We start from the raw sequence: 27081 nt of genomic DNA, 5'->3' as shown, positions 1-27081 counted from the left end.
TCGTCAATTTTACGGAGTCGGCAAAATGTGCTTGTAAGTGATAACGTATTCTATTATATTGCTTACTACCAGCAGGAGAAATTTCGTAGCGTTTTGAACATGAGGTATGCAAAAAATCTTACTTCCTACGTAAATTATATTATTACTGGAATTGCATTGCATATTATAGCAAATAAAGACAGAATATAAAATACTGCAATTCCGCTGCCAGATTCAATATACTCCATCATTTCATCTTGAAATATTGGTACAGAAATACCCATGTCTACCACTGAAATAAAGCAATCAAATAAAGCACAATATTTATCTAATTATGACCAACTTCTAAAGATAAGATTGGACGGTACCGCTACATCAATGTTAACATAAAGAAATTAGTTATTTTGATGCCCAGATATAACCATATATACATTTGGTAATGTTTTCTGTCTGCATCAAATCCTTGTAGACTTCCGTCACGCAATTTATTTATTTGAAACTGATAAATTAGCTATGATGGATATTTGCTTGTGTCTTGCAGTATGTAGGTATTAGTCAAAATTGAATATAAACAGTTTTGAAAATGTCATGGTGGAAGTCTGTCTGTTGGCAGTCACCATAATGCAAGCAAACCATGGTCACGTGACTGACACACGTGATAAAGACGCTAATACTTCCAATATGGACTACATTTGAGTGAATCGTGGAGACATATACGACAGTTTACTATCACCATACCTTTACCCCGACCATTGCCGTCATCACTTAAAATAGATCAGATTGCAGAAAGAAGCTTTGTTGTATTTGGTGTCTTAATTGTGTCCGTGATGTTTTGTAATTATACAGAAAGGTATAATCATATTTTAATAAAAAACCGTGTGACCAGAAAACCTCGATTGCCGATACCTGATAAATTCTCTAAGGTGTGCTATTCTAGAAATATTGTCATATTGTGATATATTTATGAAATGACGAATCTCTTTCATAACTGACATTGTACACCGGAATGACTTTTGCCATCAGTTATCTAAACATATTATGAGATTGAAAATAATGCATTTGAGGTCTGGTCAAACAAAACATATCTTTGGGAAATACCTGCCATTATCGAACATTTGATAGAAAATAATAGTCGTCGGAGCCCATCTCTCACTCTAGTTATTTTATGATTCGACAGATATACAATGTTTATGCATATTATGAACAGGTCTACTTAAGTTCTATATAAAAATATACCTTGTATTTTACAAGTAAATACTAACGGGCATAGACAACAAATTTTGTATTGTACTCGTAATCTTGTATTGTGCATGTGGTCGCACTACTTTCATTAATTAATATTCAATACCTGACCCAGCGTACACTAGAAAACGCTTCAGTCTACAGAGGCTGAAGATTTCGTTCTGTGTTCATTGGTCTCTTATACATTACTTAGTCGTAGAACGTTTTTTCACGCTTAATAAAATTGACAAAAAATCAACTTTCAAACAGGATTATAGTTTGTACCTTTTTGACAGTGAAAATTTATAAAAAATAAGGCTGAAAACGCTGTGGTCTCGCTGTCAAACAATATTCATGTGAGAGTACATTTCAGCTAAGAAAACAGTTGTTACCTTAAGTGGAGTTTTTTTGTCATCTTTTAACATAAAAGTGAAGGTATATAATAAAAAAGTCATTAAAGCATTGTCTTGATCTGAAATATTGCATTCGGGCCCGGTCGGATCACAAGTGACACTTGCAATCGGCTCTGGCGGATTTTGCCAATGCGGATATTACATGAGGCGTTTCGTGTTATTCGGCCTGGCAATATTCATAAGAGCCGGACACAATATCCAAGATCAAGCTACTGTTATAGAACACAATATCCAAGATCAAGCTACTGTTATAGAACACTATATCCAAGATCAAGCTACTGTTATAGAACACAATATCCAAGATCAAGCTACTGTTATAGAACACTATATCCAAGATCAAGCTACTGTTATAGAACACTATATCCAAGATCAAGCTACTGTTATAGAACACTATATCCAAGATCAAGCTACTGTTATAGAACACTATATCCAAGATCAAGCTACTGTTATAGAACACAATATCCAAGATCAAGCTACTGTTATAGAACACTATATCCAAGATCAAGCTACTGTTATAATAACTCTATTATATCACAACATTGGTAATTACTGACCTCTCAACATATACTTAATTAAAAAGAATTACTGTTCCGTGTCACGAGACCTACTTTAATTTAGCTTATTGATTGAGAAGTGGAGGGCCACGCAAGGATAATCATTGTAAAGTTGTATCAAGATTGGCTCAGCGGTTACTCTAACATCATAGTCTAACAATATAGATAAAAGGACATCAATATTTGCTGTGGCTTTCAGTGAATTTACCAAACTGCCATGTTCCAGTAACTAGACTGTTCAGAGTTCATCTGTCATAATTATCAGGTTTAACAGTATATCACATAACAACAGAAATTATTAGTAAACGAACAACATCTTGGTAAACAACGTATCTGTCCAATACTGTTCTGTCCGATAGAATTGGATACTTAAAATGTTCTAAAGGAGTTGTCCCCCTTTAAAAAAAGAATGCCATTTGTAAAGAAATAAATGTAAACAATTGTCAAAGACGATGTTTAACCTAGTTATGTTAAGTTTAAACACTGGTACATTGTTGCAAATGCATCAAAATGAAGACATGTAACAGCTTTTTAAAAATGGTGAGTTTTTAAAGGCGCTGAACTTTCCAGAAGTGTGACCCCTTCATGCAGTCCCTTTCCAGAATTCAATACACGTATGAGTAAATTGACAATGGTTTTGTAGAATAATATGTATACAAGTTTCATATGCTGTTTAATTTTCATGTCAACCAATGTTTTCTTTCTATGATTTAGTGATGTTCAAACTTTTATTTCTCCGAAACATAGACTATTAACATTTTTAGCAAGTTGCAGTAATTCATTCTAGGTCTGTGATTCTTACATAATTCGAGGTAATGTGATGCCAGGAATACATACACAAATATCGCAGTGGTATAAAAAGGTACTTGCGGCAAATCTGCTAGTTAACAAAAAGAAAAAACAAACATATCTAAAAATAGTTCGATTTTCAGGTCAGCAATGTTATTGTCAAAGAGACCGTCTCTACAAGGTGTGACTGCAGTTGTTCCAACAATCAGTCGATTTTATTACATCTTTACAAGATTAGATATTGACTGAATAAAAAACAGGCCGTACATCTTGTTTGTTCAACACGTACATATTCTTCTTCACGTACACTGTGAACAGATGTCAATTAGTGTGACAGCCCTCGTACAGTGTAATGGATGTCATTTAGTGTGACAGCCCTCGTACAGTGTAATGAATGTCAATTAGTGTGACTGCCCTCGTACAGTGTAATCATTTAAAAGTTGAGTTTGCTCTATCAAACAGATAACGGAGTTAAATGGATCGTGTGTAAGAGACGTTTCGGAGTGTGGAATAAACTTATAGCATATAATTTTATAAATATAACACTGAAATACGCTGCTAACATTTTGTCTGAATAGTTTTTTCAGTTTAAGCGAAACCTAGAATCATTTATCTTACTTGACTTGATTTAAACATATTCCACTTGTCTTCTGATATTAAAGTGCAGTCTATACACATACTCATTGAAAATATAGCTCAGTGTTCTCATTTAACGAGTATAGACTTCGGCGTTGTCTTACTCTGCCAAAAAGAGAATACATTTTTGAATTTATTAATGCCATACCTGTATGTTTATTCTTCCTCACGAATGTACACATATTTTCATTAATATTGCTTTAAATATTTGTCCTTTCCCAGAAAAGTTTATTTTGAAATAATTTTGCAAAATAGAGTATGAAATATTATAACTGGAAATGACTGAAAGCTACATTGTTCAGAAATCTGAATCTCATGACATGCTTAATGGATACTGAATGTTGTCTCGTAAATGTGTTCAACATTATTTCAGTATCTTAACTTAAGACATTTGTTTGTTTCTCTTGCATGCAAATATCATAATTCATTTTTGTTCCAGTATATCTTATTGATTATCATCAAGACAGGGAGTTAAACAAAATAAAGGAGTCTAAATTGTGAATGAGGAATGATGTTCAACCTGGCGAACTAAATGAGGTATTTATGCTATATTAGGCTGCTGCCAATATTTAAGAATGTCAAACTTTTCAGCAAAAACAAACTTAAAGCAAACTTTTAGATTAAGAACATCAAGGAATAAACAACTTGTTTTATGAATCTATATTTCTAACAAGAGCACCGCCTTGCGGGTGCTGACGCTCATCTGATTTTTTTTGTATAATAGAAATATTGTCCTACCCACGATTTTCTAAGTCTAAAAAGGGCCATCACTCTTGCAAAAAGCAGGATAGAGTTATGTTTCTTGATGTACAGTGTCCACTTATGATGGTGAAAAACTGTCGCAAGTTTTAAAGCAATAGCTTTGATAGTTTATGAGAAAAGTTGACTTAAACATAATATTCAACCAAGAAAATGATTTTTCTAAGTACAAAAGGGGCAATAATTATTGCAAAAAGCAGGATGGAGTTATGTTGCTTGCTGTACAGGGTCAGCTTATGATGGTGAACAAGAGTTGCAAGTTTTAAAGCAATAGCTTTGATAGTTTAAGAGAAAAAGTTGACCTAAACATAAAACTTAACCAAGAAATCTGATATTTTCTAAGTCCAAAAGGGGCCATAAATCTTGCAAAAAGCAGGATGGAGTTATGTTTCTTGCTGTACAGGGTCAGCTTATGATGGTGAACAAGTGTTGCAAGTTTTAAAGGAATAGCTTTGATAGTTTAGGATAAAAGCTGACCTAAACATAAAACTTAACCAAGAAAACTGATTTTCTAAGTCCAAAAGGGCAATAATTCTTGCAAAAAGCAAGATGGAGTTATGTTTCTTGATGTACAGGGTCTGCTTATGATGGTGAACAAGTATTCCAAGTTTCAAAGCAAAAGCTTTGATAGTTTAGGAGAAAAGTTGACCTAAACATAAAACTTAACCAAGAAATCTGATATTTTCTAAGTACAAAAGGGGCCATAAATCTTGCAAAAAGCAAGATGGAGTTATGTTTCTTGCTATACAGGGTCAGCTTATGATGGTGAACAAGTATTCCAAGTTTCAAAGCAATAGCTTTGATAGTTTAGGAGAAAAGCTGACCTAAACATAAAACTTAACCAGGCAACGCCGACGCAGACGCCGACGCCGACGCCGACGCCGACGCCGACAACCGCTCAAGTGATGACAATAACTCATCATTTTTTTTCAAAAAATCAGATGAGCTAAAAACACGGACCATTTTTGAATTTTTGATGTTATATTTATAGATGTGACTAAGCTGACCAACGCTTCTTCTTACACCCTGACAGACTGACAGTCTGTATTGCATTTTGTCAAAGTTAATACGGTAATTTTACACTTCAAATGTGTATCTAATGATCATAATAATTTTGGTGAGTTTCAAACGGATGTACATGACATTTATCATGTCTCTCTGACCAAAGTGTTGAACGATTTAACTTGCAATTATATCGTCGTCTGCCAAAAGTATCAAAATGTGTCGGTTTTATCATATCTTGCTGGTAGCTGTTTGACTATAGAAGTGTCGGGTATCATATCATTCTGATAGCTGTTTGATTATAGAAGTGTCGGGTATCATATCATTCAGATAGTTGTTTGACTATAGAAGTGTCGGGTATCATATCATTCAGATAGTTGTTTGATAGTTGTTTGATTATAGAAGTGTCGGGTATCATATCATTCTGATAGCTGTTTGATTATAGAAGTGTCGGGTATCATATCTTTCTGATAGTTGTTTGACTATAGAAGTGTCGGGTATCATCATTCTGATAGTTGTTTGACTATAGAAGTGTCGGGTATCATATCATTCTGATAGCTGTTTGACTATAGAAGTGTCGGGTATCATATCATTCTGATAGTTGTTTGATTATAAAAGTGTCGGGTATCATATATTTCTGATAGTTGTTTGATTATAGTAGTGTCGGGTATCATATCTGTCTGATAGTTGTTTGACTATAGAAGCGTCGGGTATCATCATTCTGATTTGACTATAGAAGTGTCAGCAATCATATCATTCTGACAGCTGTTTGACTATAGAAGTGTCGGTTATCATATCTGTCTGATAGTTGTTTGACTATAGAAATGTCGGGTATCATCATTCTGATAGTTGTTTGGCTATAGAAGTGTCGGGTATCATATCATTCTGATAGCTGTTTGACTATAGAAGTGTCGGGTATCATATCATTCTAATAGTTGTTTTGAAAATAGAAGTGTCGGGTATCATATCATTCTGATACTTGTTTGACTATAGAAGTGTCGGGTATCATATCATTCTGATAGTTGTTTGATTATAGAAGTGTCGGGTATCATATCTTTCTGATAGTTGTTTGATTATAGAAGTGTCGGGTATCATATCTTTCTGATAGTTGTTTGACTACAGAAGTGTCGGGTACCATATCATTCTGATAGTTGTTTGACTATAGAAGTGTCGGGTATCATATCTTTCTGATAGCTGTTTGACTATAGAAGTGTCGGGTATCATATCATTCTAATAATTGTTTTGACTATAGAAGTGTCTGGTATCATATCATTCTGATACTTGTTTGACTATAGAAGTGTCGGGTATCATATCATTCTGATAGTTGTTTGATTATAGAAGTGTCGGGTATCATATCTTTCTGATAGTTGTTTGTGTCGGGTATTCTATCTTTCTGATAGTTGTTTGTGTCGGGTATCATATCATTCTGATAGTTGTTGACTATAGAAATGTAAGGTTTATTATATCTTTCTGATAGTTGTTTGTGTCGGGTATTATATCTTTTTGATAGTTGTTTGACTGTAGAAATGTATGGTTTATCATATCTTTCTGATAGTTGTTTGTGTCGGGTATTATATCTTTCTGATAGTTGTTTGTGTCGGGTATCATATCTTTCTGATAGTTGTTGACTATAAAAATGTCAGGTTTATCATATCTTTCTGATAGTTGTTTTTGCCGGGTATTATATCTTTCTGATAGTTGTTGACTATAGAAATGTCAGGTTTATCATATCTGTCTGATAGTTGTTTGTGTCGGGTATTATATCTTTCTGATAGTTGTTTGTGTCGGGTATCATATCTTTCTGATAGTTGTTTGTGTCGGGTATTATATCTTTCTGATAGTTGTTTGTGTCGGGTATTATATCTTTCTGATAGTTGTTTGTGTCGGGTATCATATCTTTCTGATAGTTGTTGACTATAGAAATGTAGGGTTTATCATATCTTACTGATAGTTGTTTTGTCGGGTGTAATATCTTTCTGATAGTTGTTTGACTATAGAAATGTAAGGTTTATCATATCTTTCTGATAGTTGTTTGTGTCGGGTATTATATCTTTCTGATAGTTGTTTGACTATAGAAATGTCAGGTTTATCATATCTTTCTGATAGTTGTTTGACTATAGAAATGTAAGGTTTATCATATCTTTCTGATAGTTGTTTGGCTATAGAAGTGTCCGGTATCATATCTTTCTGATAGTTGTTTGTGTCAGGTATTATATCTTTCTGATAGTTGTTGACTATAGAAATGTAAGGTTTATCATATCTTTCTGATAGCTGTTTGTGTCGGGTATTATATCTTTCTGATAGTTGTTTTTGTTGGGTGTTATATCTTTCTGATAGTTGTTTGTGTCAGGTATTATATCTTTCTGATAGTTGTTGACTATAGAAATGTAAGGTTTATCATATCTTTCTGATAGCTGTTTGTGTCGGGTATTATATCTTTCTGATAGTTGTTTGTGTCGGGTATCATATCTTTCTGATAGTTGCTGACTATAGAAATGTAAGGTTTATCATATCTTTCTGATAGTTGTTTGTGTCGGGTATTATATCTTTCTGATAGTTGTTTGTGTCGGGTATCATATCTTTCTGATAGTTGTTGACTATAGAAATGTAAGGTTTATCATATGTTTCTGATAGTTGTTTGTCTATAGAAATGTAAGGTTTATCATATCTTTCTGATAGTTGTTTGTGTCGGGTATCATATCTTTCTGATAGTTGTTTGACTATAGAAATGTCAGGTTTATCATATCTGTCTGATAGTTGTTTGTGTCGGGTATTATATCTTTCTGATAGTTGTTTGACTATAGAAATGCCAGGTTTATCATATCTTTCTGATAGTTGTTTGTGTCGGGTATTATATCTTTCTGATAGTTGTTTGACTATAGAAATGTCAGGTTTATCATATCTTTCTGATAGTTGTTTGACTATAGAAATGTAAGGTTTATCATATCTTTCTGATAGTTGTTTGACTATAGAAGTGTCCGGTATCATATCTTTCTGATAGTTGTTTGTGTCAGGTATTATATCTTTCTGATAGTTGTTGACTATAGAAATGTAAGGTTTATCATATCTTTCTGATAGCTGTTTGTGTCGGGTATTATATCTTTCTGATAGTTGTTTTTGTTGGGTTTTATATCTTTCTGATAGTTGTTTGTGTCGGGTATCATATCTTTCTTATAATTGTTGACTATAGAAATGTAAGGTTTATCATATGTTTCTGATAGTTCTTTGTCTATAGAAATGTAAGGTTTATCATATCTTTCTGATAGTTGTTTGTGTCGGGTATCATATCTTTCTGATAGTTGTTTGACTATAGAAATGTCAGGTTTATCATATCTGTCTGATAGTTGTTTGTGTCGGGTATTATATCTTTCTGATAGTTGTTTGACTATAGAAATGTCAGGTTTATCGTATCTTTCTGATAGTTGTTTGACTATAGAATGTCAGGTTTATCGTATCTTTCTGATAGTTGTTTGACTATAGAAATGTCAGGTTAATCATATCTTTCTGATAGTTGTTTAACTATAGAAATGTTGGGTTTATCATATCTGTCTGATAGTAAGTCGTTTAACTATAAAAGTGTCGGGTTTATCATATCTTTCTAATAGTTGTTTGTGTCGGGTATTATATCTTTCTGATAGTTGTTTAACTATAGAAATGTAAGGTTTATCATATCTTTCTGATAGTTGTTTAACTATAAAAGTGTCGGGTTTATCATATCTTTCTGATAGTTGTTTGTGTCGGGTATTATATCTTTCTGATAGTTGTTTGACTATAGAAATGCCAGGTTTATCATATCTTTCTGATAGTTGTTTAACTATAGAAATGTTGAGTTTATCATATCTGTGTGATAGCTGTTCGACTACAGAAGTGTCCGGTATCATATCTTTCTGATAGTTGTTTGTGTCGGGTATTATATCTTTCTAATAGTTGTTTGACTATAGAAAAATTGGGTATCAAATCATTCTGGTAGTTGTTTGACTATAGAAGTGTCGGATATCATATCTTTGTGGAAGTTGTCTGACTATAGCATAAAAAAGTGGAAAACCACAGGTCGCCTAACACGACATTTAAACGAAAATGTTGCAGGCTCGGTTTGATTGAGCCTGTTCATGGACGGTAGTTGAAATGCGAGCTACCGTCCACGCCCTCTAGCTCCGGGTTGAGCAGAACTCAACATTTACACATGTTATAAGTACTAGAATATAATTTAGAGACATCCGAAGATGTAAAGATGTATTCATACGGTGGTGCACATGTAACCTTCAATGATGCACAGAGTGAAATTCCATGATAGGCGGCGTATGGTCCCCATATAAAAATAATGGCTTTGCCCTAAACCAGAAAACAATGGGCAGAACTAAACAAACTGGAATTTAGAGAGCGGATCGGTGGTTACGGAGCCTGCATATAGATACATTAACTGCCAAAAGACAAAATCAAAAAGCTGGCACCATATCCAAGGGGTGATTAAACAATATCCAAAGCATTTAAAGCTGAAGTAATGGAACCACCCAAGCTGGAATGGTCAAGCTGAAAAATTAAACAGTACACTAACACAACGTAAATGTCGTGCTGAACGATCTGAAGAGATCGAAATATAACAGCTCTGACTGAAGGTACGAGGATACTTTTTACGACCGCCACACGGCACAAACAACGCTGCTGTGATGAAAAAAAAAAAAAAAGAAATCGGAAAACCACAGGTCGCCCAGCACGACATAAAAGAAAATGTTGCAGACTCGGTTCGATTGAGCTTGTTCATGGACGGTAGTGGAAATTCAAGCTACCGTCCACGCCTTGTCTCGAGCTTATCATATCTTTCTGATACTTGTTTGACTATCTATTATATCTTTCTTGTAGTTATTTGACTGCAGAAGTATAGGGTTTATTAGTTTGAGCTATACAGTGAACACTTTTCTGAAGACAAGAATCTAAATATGATGCAAAACTTCATTCACCTTAAATGAATACGCAATCATTCAACTGTACAAGTTCTTATAAGACACCATGCCGTTCATTAAATTAACAGAATGACTAACATCTTTAAAGCATATTGTTCCTCCTCTCTCCTTTTTACATTTAGTTTTGCGACAGAATTGAGACGAAGCTCATCTGTTTCCATCAGAATTCGGTCATTTTTATTGGTTCTGTCTAAAACCAATACAAATATGCGCAAATATTCAATGCTTTTGCATTAAAATCCGGATCAATTAATTTTCAGAAACAACCAGTTTTTAAACAAGGATAACTTCTGTATCACCATAAATGAAAGATGTCTGGATATTTGACATGATATAAAATTGCTTGGCACGCGCCTTAACATTTTCTTTATTACGATCACAAAGCGGTGGTTTACTTTGTGGTAGTTATAAACAAGAGTGTCATTATGGCCCTATTTCGCTCAGACTCAAATTGGTACATGGCGTCTTGATAGATGCCCTCTATATAATGCAAAATGCTACTTATCTAAGCTCTAGGCCTTAAGGTTACACATACGAAGACTGATTTTTATAGTGTTCCTATACAAGTCTGTGTAAAAAAGTGACTCACATTTGGAGGGTCAATTTTTACCCATAGGACAAGATTTAAACGAACTCCGTGGAGGGCTACATACCAGATGTCTAAGCTCTTCGTCTTTGCAGCTTCATACAAGAAGATTTCTAAAATATTTCGCCTGTAAGTCTATGTAAAACAAGTGAAATCTAGGCGGGGGCAATCTTAATCCCAGCGGCATGATTTGAACAACTTGTTGGAGGGCCACAACGTAATGCTTACAACTCAAATATCTAAGCTCTACGGTTTTAGACAAGAAGACCCAGTTGTATAATTTGAAAACAAAAATTGGTAGAGGGCCACTGCAGTGCTACTTACTAAACATCTGAACTCAGGCATAATGCATTTAGACAAGAATATTATAAAGTAAAAAAAATGAACCTCAGGACTGGGCCAGGTTTTACCCAAGGGACATGATATGAACAAACTTGATAGAATACCACTATATAATACTACAAACCAAATATTTAAGCTCTGGATCTTGCTTTTTTTTTTTTTCTTTCTGGATTTTAGAGATTTTAAGAAGTCTTTGTAAAGCAAGTGAACCCTAAGACGGGACCAGTTTGACCCTAGGGTATGATTTGAATACACTTGGTAGAGGACAACTACACAATGCAAACATACGAAATATCTAAGTTCAGGACATTACGGCTTCAGGCAAGTAGATTTTTTAGTTTTTCTTGTAGAAGTCTATGTAAAAAAAGGGAACACCGGGACGAGGACAACTTTGACCTAAATTGACATGTTTTAAAAAATTTGGTAGAGGACCACCACACAATGTCACATACATACCAAGTATCTAAGCTTTGGGACTTTCGGGTTTGGGAAAGTAAATTTTAAAAGTTCTTCCTTTTGGTTGCCGTGTCAGCCAGAATTCTGCATGGAATGATCTTCTTTGAACAAGTTTGGAAAAGGACTTTCATTAGGTTGTTGATGATGAAAAGTGTGGATGTATGGACGACGGACGGACGGCGAGCGGTCAGTGATCACAATAGGTCATCTGGAGCATTCAGATGAGCAAAAAGGGTAGATATCTGAAATTTCATCTAATCCATGGTCTAAACCAGCATTTTTAGAGACACTCATTATCTGGCCACGAGTTTAATCTAAGAATGCACATCTGCTGGAATTTTCACACAATATGATAAAGAATCGACATATGACAGTAAACCAGTGTTAGACAAGTCCATATCTTAACAGGGAGTCATCCATTTTGATTGTTTTATATAGTGGGCTTGTCTACTCTCACTCCTTTCTCAGCCACAAACGGAGTAGAATTCGTACTTCTAGTCAACTGATGTTTAGCAAACTGTATACAGCCACATTTTAACATTTGTAAGTAAATAGCCGCATTTTAACAGCCGCATGTGCGCCGCCGCATACTAACAGTTGCATATACACCTCCACCATCTAATACCTGCATATACACCGCTGCATACTACTAGCTGTATGTACACCTCCGCGTTCTAACACCTGCAGATGCACCGCTGCATACTATCAGTTACAAAATCATCTCCGCATTCTAAATACTTGCACATACACCACTTCATACTAACAGTTGCGCGTACTCCTAGACACGCTAACAGCTGCTTGTTTTCCTCCAGATTACAGATGCATATGCACCGCTACATACTTACAACAGTTGCATGTTTAACTTCCGGATACAAACAGTTGCACGTACAACGCCGAATACTTACAGTTGCTTGTACACCAAACATATGGACAACTGCTATATCCTCAATACAATAACGACAGAAATAACCTTCTAAGCAAAAGAAAACTCAATTACGCCAAGCTGTTATCTAATTAGGGTTGGCTATTCGAGAAACGTATAGATGATATCAGTATACTAAATGGAAAAACCAAAACGGTTGTTTTTCTTAGAGACCATATATAGTAAGATATATAGTTACTTGTGTTTTTGATCTTTAATAGCGAAAGTTCAACAAATCGAATATCACGTGCAATATGTAAGAATTGCAGATGATCGGATACTTACAGTTTCTTAAAGAGGAGTAGGCTTTTACATTTAAGAGAAGGACTTTATCTCAGTTGCTAGTCACATGGTATCATTTAATTGATACTTAATGTACATATTGTTATCCAGTCCATTGGCAAAAGAATTGCCATCGGCGATTTGCAGCTATATGGGTCATTGTGAGAAGTGTAAACAGGTCTGAACTGCGAAGTGCAAACCAGCTTACAGTTCGCATTTCGAACAGAGATGGGCACATTAGTGTACAGTTGCTGTTCAAATTGCAAAGACACGTGAAACTTTAAGTTAGTTTTATTTCAGTGGGAAAATACTTGCGTTTTAAGCGCACTAGAAATGATAGTTAATTAGCCGCGTTCCATCTCTGTGATTCGGAACATTTATGTCAGGTTAAAGAATATTCGACATTAGGATATGTTACACAGTGAAAAAGTGACGCAATTTACTCGTTGAATCTATGTTACTTGTTTAGTTCCCTCTGGTCAGATTGCTCTGAGTCTGTACTAGTAGAGGATGAATTTCGCACCCTGTGTGGCTGCGTTTGTTATAAGTAAAGCGCCTTTGAACGTGTTATCATGAAAAGGGCGCTATATAAATCTGGTATAATAATAATAATAATTAGTTGACGGTATAATAATATTGTCTCATTAATAGCATGATATATGCAGGGACGTACAGTATTGATATTAATTACGGGGAAGTAAATCACTTTTGTCGGAAATTAAAAAAAAATGTTTAGGCAATATCTGTTCGTATATATTCGGTAGTTTTGCTGTTTCCATTTTAAATGATATGAACAAGAAGAACAATTAATATCGTTTTAATGTTTTGTCATGTCACAGATAATCCACCAAAGAAAAAAAGTTTTACAATTTAAGCGACATACTACTATAATTTATGAATTAATAGATTAAATATAACCTGCATTCATGTTGCAGAAAAGTGTACGAGTAACTTGATCCAACACAATAACAATTGACAGTTTTCGGGAAAAACACCTGGTCCTCTTTACTGAATATCGCATATCCTCGTAAAATTATTTAATATCTTATTATGAGAAACTTAAACGTTTGTATAAGAAATCTATAGCCTTTTATTGCAATGATGTCCCATGCCAACATCACGATATGGATTTTCTTTAAAGAAGAGGTTTCGGCATGATAAATAAAGCATTGCTGTAGGGGGCATGCTTCCAGATTATTGTCAAAGTTTAATATAATGAAGAATGCCTTGCTATAAGGTGGCATGTAAGATAAATAATGCCTTTCTGTAAGGAAGCCTTGGTTCAGATCATTGTCAACATTTCAGCAAGATATGTAATGCCTTGATGAAAGGGGTCATGCGTCAAGATCAACGTCAAAATTTCAGCAGGATATATTATGCCTTGATATAAGTTGTTATGCTTCAAGATCATTGTCAAAATTTCAGCAAGATATTTGCCTTGATGTAAGTGGCAAAGCGTCAAGAGCGTTGTCAAAATTTCAGCAAGATATATCATGCCTTGATGTAAAATGTCATGCGTCAAGATCATTGTTAAAATTCCAGTACGAAATAAATGCATTGATGTAAGGTGTCATTCGTCAAGATCAGTGTCAAAATGTTAGCATTATATTAAATGCCTTGATGTAAGTGGCAATGCGTCAAGATCGTTGTCAAAATTTCAGCACGAAATATAAAGCCTTGATAGAAAGTGCCATGCTTCAAGATCATTGCCAAAATTTCAGCAAGATATATAATGCCTCGATGTAAGATGTCATGCGTCAAGATCATTATCAAAATTTCAGCAAAATATATAATGCCTTGATGTAAGATGTCAAGCGTCAAGCTCGTTGTCAAAATTTCAGTAAGATATGTAATGCCTTGATGTAAGATGTCATGCGTTAAGGTCATTGTTAAAGTTTCAGCAAGAAATATAATGCCTTGATTTAAGGTGTCATGCGTAAAAATCATTGTTAAAGTTTCAGCAAGATATGTAATGCCTTGTTTTAAGGTGTCATGCCTCAAGATCAGTTTCAGAAGTTTCAGCAAGATATATACATGTAATGCCTTATTGTAAGGGTTCATGCGTCAAGATCATTTTCAAAGTTGCAGAAGTCATTTGTCAGCTGAAATTAGATAGTTGTAGAAAAACAGTGTACAATGTGACGTGTAAAATATGACGTGTAAAATACACACGGGAACGTGACAGATCGGTGTTTGATAAGAAAGTGAACTATGTAAAATTTCAGAAAATTTGTTGGTATCAGCAATAACAGTTAGGTAAAAAGAGTTACTCTGTATACAGGTTACCGTTTACGTGACAAGTCACAAATTCAAAGATATTTTAGAAACAAAGTTCATAAAAAACACTCAGTTTTTTTTTTATATCAACCTAGTAGACAACAGACAACAAGAAATTTACTGTTTTAGTCAAATATATCTGCAACACCACATGTCTGATTTCTTCAAAGTCAAAATATCTTTAGCTTCAATTCCTAAAACGCAAAAATTTCTAGTTCGTTCAGAGTAAATTGCTGACCGAGATTTTGCTACATATATGTAAAGAAGTGAGAAATTGAAATATCAATAAGTATATCACTTGAAAATGACAAAATTTATTTCAACGATTTTGGTTAAGCCGAACAGGATAGTTTTGTCATATTAAGAGGGTAAGTTTGTGTTTTTTAGAGACACCTCCTTGTTACAAATACCACTTGTATACATTATTGCGAAAGCCTTGCCACCACTCGAGGTTCTTGAAATAATAGAGTGAGGTTCTTGAAATAATAGACTAGTATACAAATCAACCAATCGAGAAACGCAATAAAAGATAATTTTTTACTTTCAGACAGGTTTAATTGAAACTTAAAAGTTAAAAAATAATAGATCTAACTTTATCAAAACTTTCTGTAATCGTTGTCAATGCACTTTCTTAAAATAAATATTAAAATTAATAATTATAAAAGATGTTATAAATGTCATGTGCATTGTAAATGTCCTTGAAGTATGATAGTATTATATGTTTACTGACACAGAAGATAATCAAGGATAAAATTTACAATTAGAAAACAGTATCCATATCTTTCCGAGGATTTGTTCTGATTCAAGATTTACGATTTTGTATTTAAATATTACGCTATTATCTTTGTTTTGTATTCCAACTACACAATATTTTATTAATGTCAAACCTTTGGTACTTGCAGGTTGTCCATCGAGCCCATTTCAGGCGGGAAAATCCATCAATGTATCAACACAACACTTCATTATCAGAAGATGTTAGAAGGTAAATGCAATCTTTTTTAAACGTTTTAAAACAATAAACAATTCCACATTTTTAATAAATAATTTACAAACAGATGACACGTTATGTCCACAGAACAAGATAAGAAGATCTTCTGCATGTAAACAAGTTCGTCTGCTATATTTTCTTGACATTTAAAAGCATTGCTACGTCACTGATCGATAAGAAATAGTTCTCTCCGGCTAAGGTACGAGGCGATTTTGTCAATGAAGAAATGTTTCCTCGTTAGAGAGCTCGATTCCATATATGGAAAACGAACACAGCAGATCAATTGGATAACATTGAAAGCAATTACTAGTTGTGTGTGAAACACCTTTATAATTGAGGGGAGTACATGTACACTGGAATTACAGAATTTGTGTCATCATGTCTCGCCGCAATATTTACTCAACATCATTTCAGTGTCTCGTGTTCTTTTTTTCTATTTTATAATAACATAACGTTTACTTCTTGTTTTTATGGAACGCCGGCACTGTCTTTTGTAGTCATGAAAATTTATTATAATATACCGCCGCAATCTTTACATGTTGTGTAAAGATATCTATGTTATGTGATTATATCGTTATATGTTGTGTTTTTATAGTAATATCATGACATGTTTGGTTATATTATGTAATAACATCTTGACATCATGTAGACAACTTATTACATTATGTGCATTCGATTCTTTTCTGTATTGTGTCCATACATTTATTACATTGTGTCCGTTCTATATTATATCATGTCATGTATTATTTTCATCACGGACAAGATTATGGAAGGCATTTATGCCAGAAAATACCCCTTTGGACAAACCGTAATAAAAATATTTAACGACATAATATAATAAAAGATGCACAAAATGTAAAGATACAAGCACATGATGAAAATGATATATGACATGATATAATATAGAACGGACACAATGTAATAAAGTATTGACATAAAATAGTAAAGAATGCACATAATGTAATAAGTTGTCTACATGATGAAAAGACGTTTCTACATAATATAACCAAAAACATCATAATGTTACTACAAAAACACAACATATAACGATATAATCACATAACACAAATATGTTTACACAACATGTAAAGATTTCGGTACATAATATAATAAACAAGAGGGCCCTGAAGGCCCTGTTTCGCTCATCTGAACTATGGACCTAAAGATCAGATCATCCAGATTAACATTCTGACCAAGTTTCATTAAGATATGGTCATAAATGTGACCTCTAAAGTGATAACTAGCTTTTCCTTTAATTTGCCCTTGTGACCTAATTTTTGACCCCGCATGACCCTGATTTGAACCTTACCCCCCTAAAGATCATCAAGGATCAAGGTTAACATTCTGACCAAAATTCATGAAGATACAGTCATAAATGTGACCTCAAGAGTGTTAACAAGTTTTTCCTTTGATTTATTTTGACCTGGTGACCTAGTTTTTGATCCCACATGATCCAGATTCGAACTTGACATAGAGGTCATCAAGACAAACATTCTGATTAAGTTTCATAGAGATATAGCCATGAATGTCGCTCCAGAGTGTTAACAAGCTTTTCCTTTGATTTGACCAGGTGACCTAGTTTTTGACCTCAGATGATCAAATATCGAACTCTCCAAGATTTTATTGAGGGTAACATTCTGGCCAAGTTTCATTAAAATTGGGCCAAAATTGTGACCTCTAGAGTAGTAACAACCTTTTCCTTTGATTTGACCTGGTTACCTAGTTTTTAATCCCACCTAACCCAGATTAAAATCTAACCTAAAGATCCTAAAGAATAACATTCTGACTAAGTTTCATTAAGATATGGTCATAAATGTGACCTCTAGAGTGCTAACAAGCTTTTCCTCTGATTTGACCTGGTGACTTAGTTTTTGATCTCACCTGACCCAGATTTAAACTTCATCTATAAATCATCAAAATTAATATTCTGACCAAGTTTCATTAAGATATGATTATAAATGTGACCTCTAGAGTGTTAACTAGCCTTTCCTTTGATTTGACCATGTGACCTAGTTTTTGACCCCTCCTAACCCAGATTTGAACTCGACCTAAAGATCATCAAGATTAATATTCTGGAAAGGTTTCATTAATATATGTTCATAAATGTGGCCTCTAGAATGTTAACAAGCTTTTCTTAATTTGACCTGGTGACCTAGCTTTTGACCCCAGATGACCTACATTCGAACTTGACCTGAAAGCCATCAAGATTAACATTCTGACCAACTTATGAAGATGCAGTCATAAATGTGGCCTCTACAGTGTTAACAAGCTTTTCCTGTGATTTGGCCTGGTGACCTAGTTCTTGCCCTCTGATAACCCAATATCAAACTCGACCAAGATTTTATTGAGGGTAACATTCTGACCAAGATTCATTAAGATTGGGCCAAAATTGTGACCTCTAGACTGTTAACAAGCTTTTCCTTTGATTTGACCTGGTGACCTAGTTTTTGACCCCACATAACCCAGTATCAAACTACTCATCCAAGATTTTATTGAGGGTAACATTCTGACCAAGTTTCATTAAGATTGAACCAAAATTGTGACCTCTAAAGTGTTAACAAGCTTTTCCTTTGATTTGACCTGGTGACCTAGTTTTTGACTCCAGATGACCCAATATCAAATTCCTCAAAGATTTTATTGAGGGTAACATTCTGACTAAGTTTCATTAAGACTGGGCTAAAATTGTGACCTCTACAGTGTTAACAGTTAAATTGTTGACGACGAACGACTGACGACGGACGACTAACGACGACGTACGACGGACAACAGGGCGATCAGAAAAGCTCACCTTGAGCACTTCGTGCTAACAGTGGCTAAGGTGAGCTAAAAACAAACATAATAATAGATTTTCATGATTTCAAAATATAGTGCCGGCGTTCCATAGGTTTTGTTATTTGTACATTTACTGTTTCTTATCATTGCTATTTTGATTCGTGAACTTTTCCGCGTTTGCCTGTGTAGGTCTGAGACTGGTGTATGGTTAGAAAAAACTCCAGTTTTCTAAGTTGAGGAAATGATTCCTTTTGTTAGTAATTTTTTTGTAAGAAAAGGAAAGCAAAATTTATTTTTTCTTACTGCAGACAAACGCTTAACCGCATTGGATATCCGCATCTGATTGTCAAATTACTAGGCATTGACTAGTAAACTGTCAAGATAAATAGTGTCTTCGAGAAAAATATTTTGAATTATTACAAGTGTTCACATTTTCTCAAGAAGTGGTGTCATTTTGGCATTCATTACTTCAATATCGTCCGGTACTGTGGACCCTTAAAAATATTCTGATGTTACACCTATATTAATGATACTAAATATACCAACGTGAAGATGTTATTAGCTAAGGTGTATTGCCACACTGTCTGTGTCCAGATTATATTGTAGTTCGTTTCCTGTCCTATTTAACGGTATTGGCACACTGTCTGTGTCCAGAGTATATTGTAGTTCGTTTCCTGTCCTATTTATCGGTATTGACACACTGTCTGTGTCCAGAGTATATTGTAGTTCGTTTTCTGTAGTTCGTTTCATGTCCCTTTTATACGGTATTGGCACACTGTCTGTGTCCAGAGTACACTCTAGTTCGTTTCTTGTCCTATTTATCGGTATTGGCACACTGTCTGTGTCCAGAGTATATTGTAGTTGGTTTCCTGTCCTATTTATCGGTATTGGCACACTGTCTGTGTCCAGAGTATATTGCAGCTCGTTTCCTGTCCTATTTATAGGTATTGGCACACTGTCTGTGTCCAGAGTATATTGTAGTTCGATTCCTGTCCTATTTATCGGTATTGACACACTGTCTGTGTCCAGAGTATACTGTAGTTCGTTTCCTGTCCTATGTATCGGTATTGGCACACTGTCTGTGTCCAGAGTATATGATAGTTCGTTTCCTGTCCTACTGTCTGTGTCCAGAGTATACTGTAGTTCGTTTCCTGTCCTATGTACCGGTATTGGCACACTCTCTGTGTCCAGAGTATATTCTTGTTTACTTCATGTTCTATTTTCCGGTATTGCCGCACTGTGTCAAGATTCCGGTATTGCCGTACTGTGTCAAGATTCCGGTATTGCCGCACTGTGTCAAGATTCCGGTATTGCCGCACTGTGTCCAGAGTATATTCTTGTTTACTTCATATTCTTTTTTCCGGTATTGCCGCACTGTGTCAAGATTCCAGTATTGCCGCACTGTGTCAAGGTTCCAGTACTGCCGCACTGTGTCAAGATTCCGGTATTGCCGCACTGTGTCCAGAGTATATTCTTGTTTACATCATGTTCTATTTTCCGATATTGCCGCACTGTGCCAAGATTCCGATATTGTCGCACTGTGTCAATATTCCAGTATTGCCGCACTGTGTCAGGATTCCGGTATTGCCGCACTGTGTCCAGAGTATATTCTTGTTTACTTCATGTTCTATTTTCCGGTATTGCCGCACTGTGCCAATGATTCCGGTATTGCCGCACTGTGTCCAGAGTATATTCTTGTTTACTTCATGTTCTATTTTCCGGTATTGCCGCACTGTGTCAAGATTCCGGTATTGCCGCACTGTGTCCAGAGTATATTCTTGTTTACTTCATGTTCTATTTTCCGGTATTGCCGCACTGTGTCAAGATTCCGGTATTGCCGCACTGTGTCCAGAGTGAATAATTTTGTTCGTTTCCTGTCCTATATACTGGTATCGGCACATTGTGTGTACATTCGTGTCATGCCTTATACAACAGTATTTGTACACTGCTTTTGCCCAGAGTAAATTATTACTTGTTTTCTGTCCTATATACCGGTATTTTTGTATCCAAAGGATATTTTTCGTTTTTTTCGGCGTGTCGTATATTAAGCACGATTTTATGACCTCGTATGACCTTATGCCGCCTGAATAATGTACCAATCGGATTGCTTGGTAAGGTATTCTCGGTATTTTCAGCCATAATGAGAGATTTTGTAAGAGTGGCACTGATTGGAGGAAAGGTCGAAAATGCTTCACACTGAGTCATGTGTGAGACACTGAGTGAAATGACAACGCGTTCGTCATCTATAACCTCTATAAGTACAGCACCATCGGGTTGTATACGTACCACTTGAACAGGTGTGCGTAACCAAATATTCGTCTGCTCATCCGGAGATATTTCTGTTTTGTTAAGTTTTCTTGTTAAGTCATTACTGTTTTGTTAAGTTTCCTTTCCTTATGTTTTGTTTTTACAAAAAGGTTGTTTGTTTTATATAGTCATTAACTCGTACCCTGCATTACAGCAACAATTTCTAACCAGTACAAATCATTACTAGCCTGCAACAACATGTCCGATACTGTTAAATTTTAGACTGTAAATTTTAAATTAATCTTTCCGGTGAAAACAGTACTGTACACACTCTGAATGATAGACAAATTTGATAATAAGCTGAAGTAGGGTAAGGGTTCGTGTTGCTTCCAACAATTCCAGAAATAAAGTATAGAACGTATTTCAATATTGTTTGCTTACTGTTACCATCTTTTAAGCACCAGAGGCTCAAAGTGAGCTTTTGTGATTGTTTGGTGTCCGTCGTGTGTCCCTCCACAATTTCTAAACACAGTCTTCTTCAGAACTACTGTCCTCATTTAAACAAAACTTCACAGAGGCCCCTTTCAACATTGCCAAAAGATTTAAAATACAGGTTTCTGCCCATATATAACTTGTGCTTCAGTTACATCACGCCGACCATCTTTTTTAAAGATATTTCTTGTTATGCATCGCTTGGGTTAGAAATAATAAACGAAAGATTCATCCCCAGGGATTACAACTTTAGTATTTTTACAGCAGATCGTTTGGCGCTTGACTTTTCTGGTGTAAATAAACGAAGAACTCTAATGAATTCAGTACACACCATTTTTTCTTTCAAACAGTCAGTCAGAATATGATCGATGGTTACTTCTGAAATGCCCGTTGGTGGCATTATTTTCTGCCACAAAACAATCTCTTAAGGTAAGTACAAAGGTTCTCGTTAGCTATATGAGTATAGAGACAATTATCTGGTTATCTAGCGAATGTTCGCGATTTTCCTAGTACGATGAATATCAGAACACAAATAGACTACCCAAAATTGACACCAGTTGAATTATTTTTCCTTCGATTATCAATTGTGTTTCTAGTAGATTGCTAAGTGATTAAAGCGGAAAGGTTCGTATTATCAGTTATTGAACTTTCCAAGTACTCTGGACATATTCTCTGTTTAGCAATACTAGTAATTTGATAATTTGATATCAGACTGTCTGACGACATGTTTATAATAAAATTGAGGTATTACTGTTTACATTAAACTTAAACATTTATTCTGGTGAATATTCCGAGAAGTTTATTGACAAACACAAGTGAAGAGGATTTTCTATTTTCGTCCCTGATTGCCGCTCATCATTCTATACCATCTTCAGTTAGTGTGTTACCACTTGAATAAGATTTATACAGTTGTCCAGAGCTTGGAGCAAAATACAATTTCCTAAGGTCGTTCTCAGAAAACCAAGTAAACCGATAATTATCGTGAGCACCTTCATCTTTATTCTGGTCCCGCATTTATCTCGTTTGGTTTTACGTAATCTGCAAGACAAGAGCAGGAGGTGCATATAAACTTATTGTAACCCCGTTCCTATTTTTGTTCTGAAAGCGACAATTTTAATTGAAGTAATATTTGGTATATAAACTTTGCTTTTAAGGATCTATTACATATCTTGTCTTGTTGATGTTTACTCAGGATTAGTCCTCCAGTGTTTTTGTGGCTGTGTTTCAATACTATAATGAAACGTGAAGAAATAGTAGAAGTCAATGCTTACATAAAGGCAGGTACTTCCAAAAGATTACTTTCTGAATTGTGTCGTATCAATGGTAGACGTTTATGGCACGCCAACTGTCCAATAATTAGGTGAACCCAAGTTCACTGTCGAAAAACTAAGATTAACGATCGACAAACCAGGTTGTTTTCCGAATGTAAAACCAGGTTTTTCGAATACTAACCTATATTTTCGAGCGAAAACATAGGATAACGCCGTAAACCATAGTTCACGCTTGTAAACCTAAGTTCACGGTCGTAAACATAGGTTCACGTTCGTAAACTATGGTTTACGAGCGTGAACCGGGGTTCACGAGCGTAAACATAGGATAACGACCGTAAACATGGGATATCGTCCGAAATTCGTTGTTCAATCGAGAAACCTAGTTTATCAAACGTAAACCATGGTTTACGGTCCATACATTAAGATAATAAAGCCAACTATGAATTTTCGGGCGTGAACATGGGTTTACGGCCGTGAACCTATGTTTACGACCGTGAACCATATTTATGGGCGTGAACCTATGTTTACGAACGTGAACCTATGTTTAAGACCGTGAACTTGGATATAGGAGCGTGAACCTAGGTTTACGTCCGATAAACTGGGTTTCTCGAGCAAAACTATGATTTTCGGTCGTAAACATAGGGTCACGTTCGTAAACTATGGTTCACGCTCGTGGACCCAGGTTCACGCCCGTAAACAAAGGTTCTTGCTCAATCGAACGTAAACATGGGTAAAAGAGCATAAACTTAGGTTTACGCCCCTTATCCTATATTTTTGCTCGAAAATATAGATTAGTATTCGATAATCCTAGTTTTTCAACCAAGAACGTAATTATTTGATAATTGACTTGCCGTGAACCATAGTTTACGGACGTGAACCAATGTTTACGAACGAGAACATATGTTTACGACCGTGAACTTGGGTTTACGACCGTGAACCATAGTTTACAAACGTGAACCTAGGTTTACGTTCGATAAACTAGGTTTCTAGAACAAAACTATGATTTCCGGTCGTTGTCCTATTTTACGAGCGTGAACCTATATTTACGGTCGTAAACCCATGTTTACGGTCGTAAACCCAAGTTCACGGTCGTTAACATAGGTTCACGTTCGTAAACTATGGTTTACGCTCGTGAACCCAGGTTTACGCCGTAAATATAGGTTCACGCTCATGAACTTAGGATAACGACCGAAATTCATAGTTCAATCGAGAAACCTAGCTTATCGAACGTAAACCTGAGTTCAAGAGCGTAAACTATAGTTTACGCCCGTTTTCTTATGTTTTCGCTCGAAAATATAGGTAAGTATTCGAAAAACCTGGTTTTACTTTCGAAAAACCTAGTTTATCGATCGTTAATTCTAGTTTTTCGACCGTCACGTAATTATTGACAATTGGCTTGCTATTAACAGTTTTTCGTTGGGTTACAAAAAAATTCAAGCGGGCCAAAATAGTCTTAAAGACAATAACCGTCCAGGCAGGCCTGTTGTTGCAGCGTCAAGGAAGAAAATACTGCCGTTAGGGAAGAATATGTTCGATATACTATTTCTACAGACATTCATACCTTCGATTCGAAATAAGAAACAAATGTGCTAAATGAGACCCCCATTTGTTGACACTAGCATTAAAAAATCTGCTGAAAAAAAATGCAATCGCAAGAAAATCTCTGAGTTGCTCCTGAGGATTAAACTTTGGTTTATCATTTTGCGGCCAAGTGATGTATAAATAACAAAAAATGGCCGAGTTAAAATAAGAATTTGTAACATAGTTACCAACGTCCCCCGCCTAGGGACATTTTTCACGCCAATACAACATCTTCTAAGTAATAGGGCAACATACTATTCTAACATGACTCGATTTGATTTCCAGTTAAACAAAGAAGAAAATCAAGCTCTGTATATTCTACGATAAACAACGGTTGACGCGCGGACCGGTAAGAGAGCATTATGACGTCAATTATGACGTCGAATTGCCGCATGACGTCCGATACATTACTCCGCGGGTAAATGTTACTCCGCGGGTAAATGAAGTCCAGCATAATGTTTATTATAATATGTCAATTAGCATGTCAGAATGAAAACAATCAAGCCCTTCTTGTGATTTATCGTCTATTTTACCACGGTTCATCGTTCAGATGCTTCAGTATTTAACCACTCGGGCTAACGCCCTCATGGTTCAATTCCTACGCATCTGAACTCTGAACCATGATAAATTAGACGATAAACCACTCGAAGGCCTTGATTATTTGTTAAGTTAACAATGTAACAAATCATAACTTAGCCTGGGAATCCAGTCTGATAATTTCTAACTTTTTTCTACCTGCAAATTGACAATATCAGAAACTCGATGAATGCCAATTAACACTAATTAGCGCAAATTAAGTGGGGATCTTTAATGCATATATATTAGGCACAATTTCTTCTGACAAAGCACAAATATTATCAATGGCTTTCCAGGCTAATCATTACTGTATACCATATAATTCATGAAGACGTCACGTAGTTTGAAAATGTCTTGAAATCTGTAATTGGTGAATGCTTTCAGTTAAAATACCTGTGTTTTAATGATTTAATGTGATTTTATTTCTAAACTGGTAGAAATAAATAAATAAAAATGTAACGAAATGTTTTATCATGTAAAAGAGAGGTATTAATTAAACAAGAGCTGTCACAGGAGACAGCGTGCTCGACTATTTCGATGCTGGATAGTGTAATTGGGCACATCTGAGAAAACTGGAGCTGTCACTGGAGTGTTTATTAACTCCAATGGTGGGTGAATATATTACACAATAGCCTGAGTCTGTGTCAAAAATAAAGATAAAGTGAAAGTGCATCAAAACTTTAACCTGAAATTCTGTGTAAAAAGGGGGAATAGTTCATGAAAATGAAAAATTGGTGCCAGAGTTATGCACCTTGTGCCAAATGGTGTGGGTGATGATGTTGAACAACTATTTTAAGTTTGAATCAAATCCATTCAGTAATAACAGTGATAGAGTGAAGGTGCATCAAAACTTTAACCTGAAATTCTGTGTAAAAAGGGGGAATAATTCATGAAAAATTGGTGCCAGAGTTAGGCACCTTGTGTCATATGGCGTGGGTGATGGTGTTGAACAAAGATTTTAAGTTTGAATCAAATCCATTCAGTAATAACTGAGATAGAGTGAAAGTGCGTCAAAACTTTAACCTGAAATTCTAAGTAAAAAAGGGGAATAATTCATAAAAAAAATGTGCTAGAGTTATGCATCTTGTATCATATGATGTGGGTGATGATGTTAAACAAGTATTTTAAGTTTAAATCAAATCCATTCGGTAATAACAGAGATAAAGTGAAAGAGCATCAAAACTTTAACCTTAAAAACTAAGTGAAAAGGGGAGATAAATCATGAAATATTGGTGCCAGAGTTATGACCCTTATGTCAGATGATGTGGGTGATGATGAGGAATAACTATTTCAAGTTTGAATCAAATCCATCAAGTAATTACAGTGATAAGTTGAAAAAAGAGAAAGTGTAAAAAACTTTAACCAAGGTGGGGACGCGGAAAGACGCCGTTTTAATAGTCAAGTCCTATACAAATGTACCATGACACGTGACCTTGATGTTTGCAGATGACACAATGTCTTGTAATAGTGAATATTTATGCCAAGTTATTTGAATACACACCCATGCATAAAAACTTACAGACGAGACAAAAAAAAAAAAGACAGAAAATGGTGACGTTGACAACATGCAACAAACCAACTTGGTATGGCGACTGTTAGTGGCATGTTTCTTGAAGATCCATCCGCGTAAATTAAAGTTACTGACTAGGAAAAAAACCAAACCCTACTATCTTTTACCTCTAAGTGTGACCTTTGATACAGGGGCCTGGGTCTTGCACACGACACATAGTCTCATTAATATGGGGAACATTTGCGCCAAGTGATTTTAACCCCTTGTTGAAAGGTAGAGTTATGAACTGGACATGAAACCGATGCTCTAAACCTGTGACCTCTAAGTGTGACCTTGACATTGGAGCTAGGGATCTGGATCTTGCGCATGACACATCAACACATAATAGGGAATATTTGTACCAAGAAATTTTAAAATTCCTTAATGAATGGCAGAGTTATGGACCGGACAAGAACGTGATAACCT

The 27081-nt window shown here is 35.3% G+C and overlaps 1 protein-coding gene across 2 annotated transcripts in view; it reads right to left on the bottom strand.

Annotated features, from left to right (window-relative positions):
• The window catches only part of LOC123540113 (neo-calmodulin-like), a 194626-nt gene that overhangs the window by 70536 nt on the left and 97009 nt on the right, over positions 1 to 27081 (bottom strand). The window contains exon 1 of one of the 2 annotated variants that reach the window (XM_053526329.1): positions 16067 to 16194. The exons of the other annotated variant lie outside the window; for it this stretch is intronic. Coding sequence (XP_053382304.1) covers positions 16067 to 16099 — 33 coding nt within the window. The 5' untranslated portion in view covers positions 16100 to 16194. Of the gene's footprint in view, positions 1 to 16066; positions 16195 to 27081 lie in introns of those variants that run through there. 2 annotated transcript variants of the gene reach the window in all.

The sequence above is a fragment of the Mercenaria mercenaria genome, chromosome 16, assembly GCF_021730395.1.
Source record: "Mercenaria mercenaria strain notata chromosome 16, MADL_Memer_1, whole genome shotgun sequence".
NCBI lineage: Eukaryota > Metazoa > Mollusca > Bivalvia > Venerida > Veneridae > Mercenaria > Mercenaria mercenaria.
This window is presented reverse-complemented; position numbering and strand designations above follow the sequence as displayed.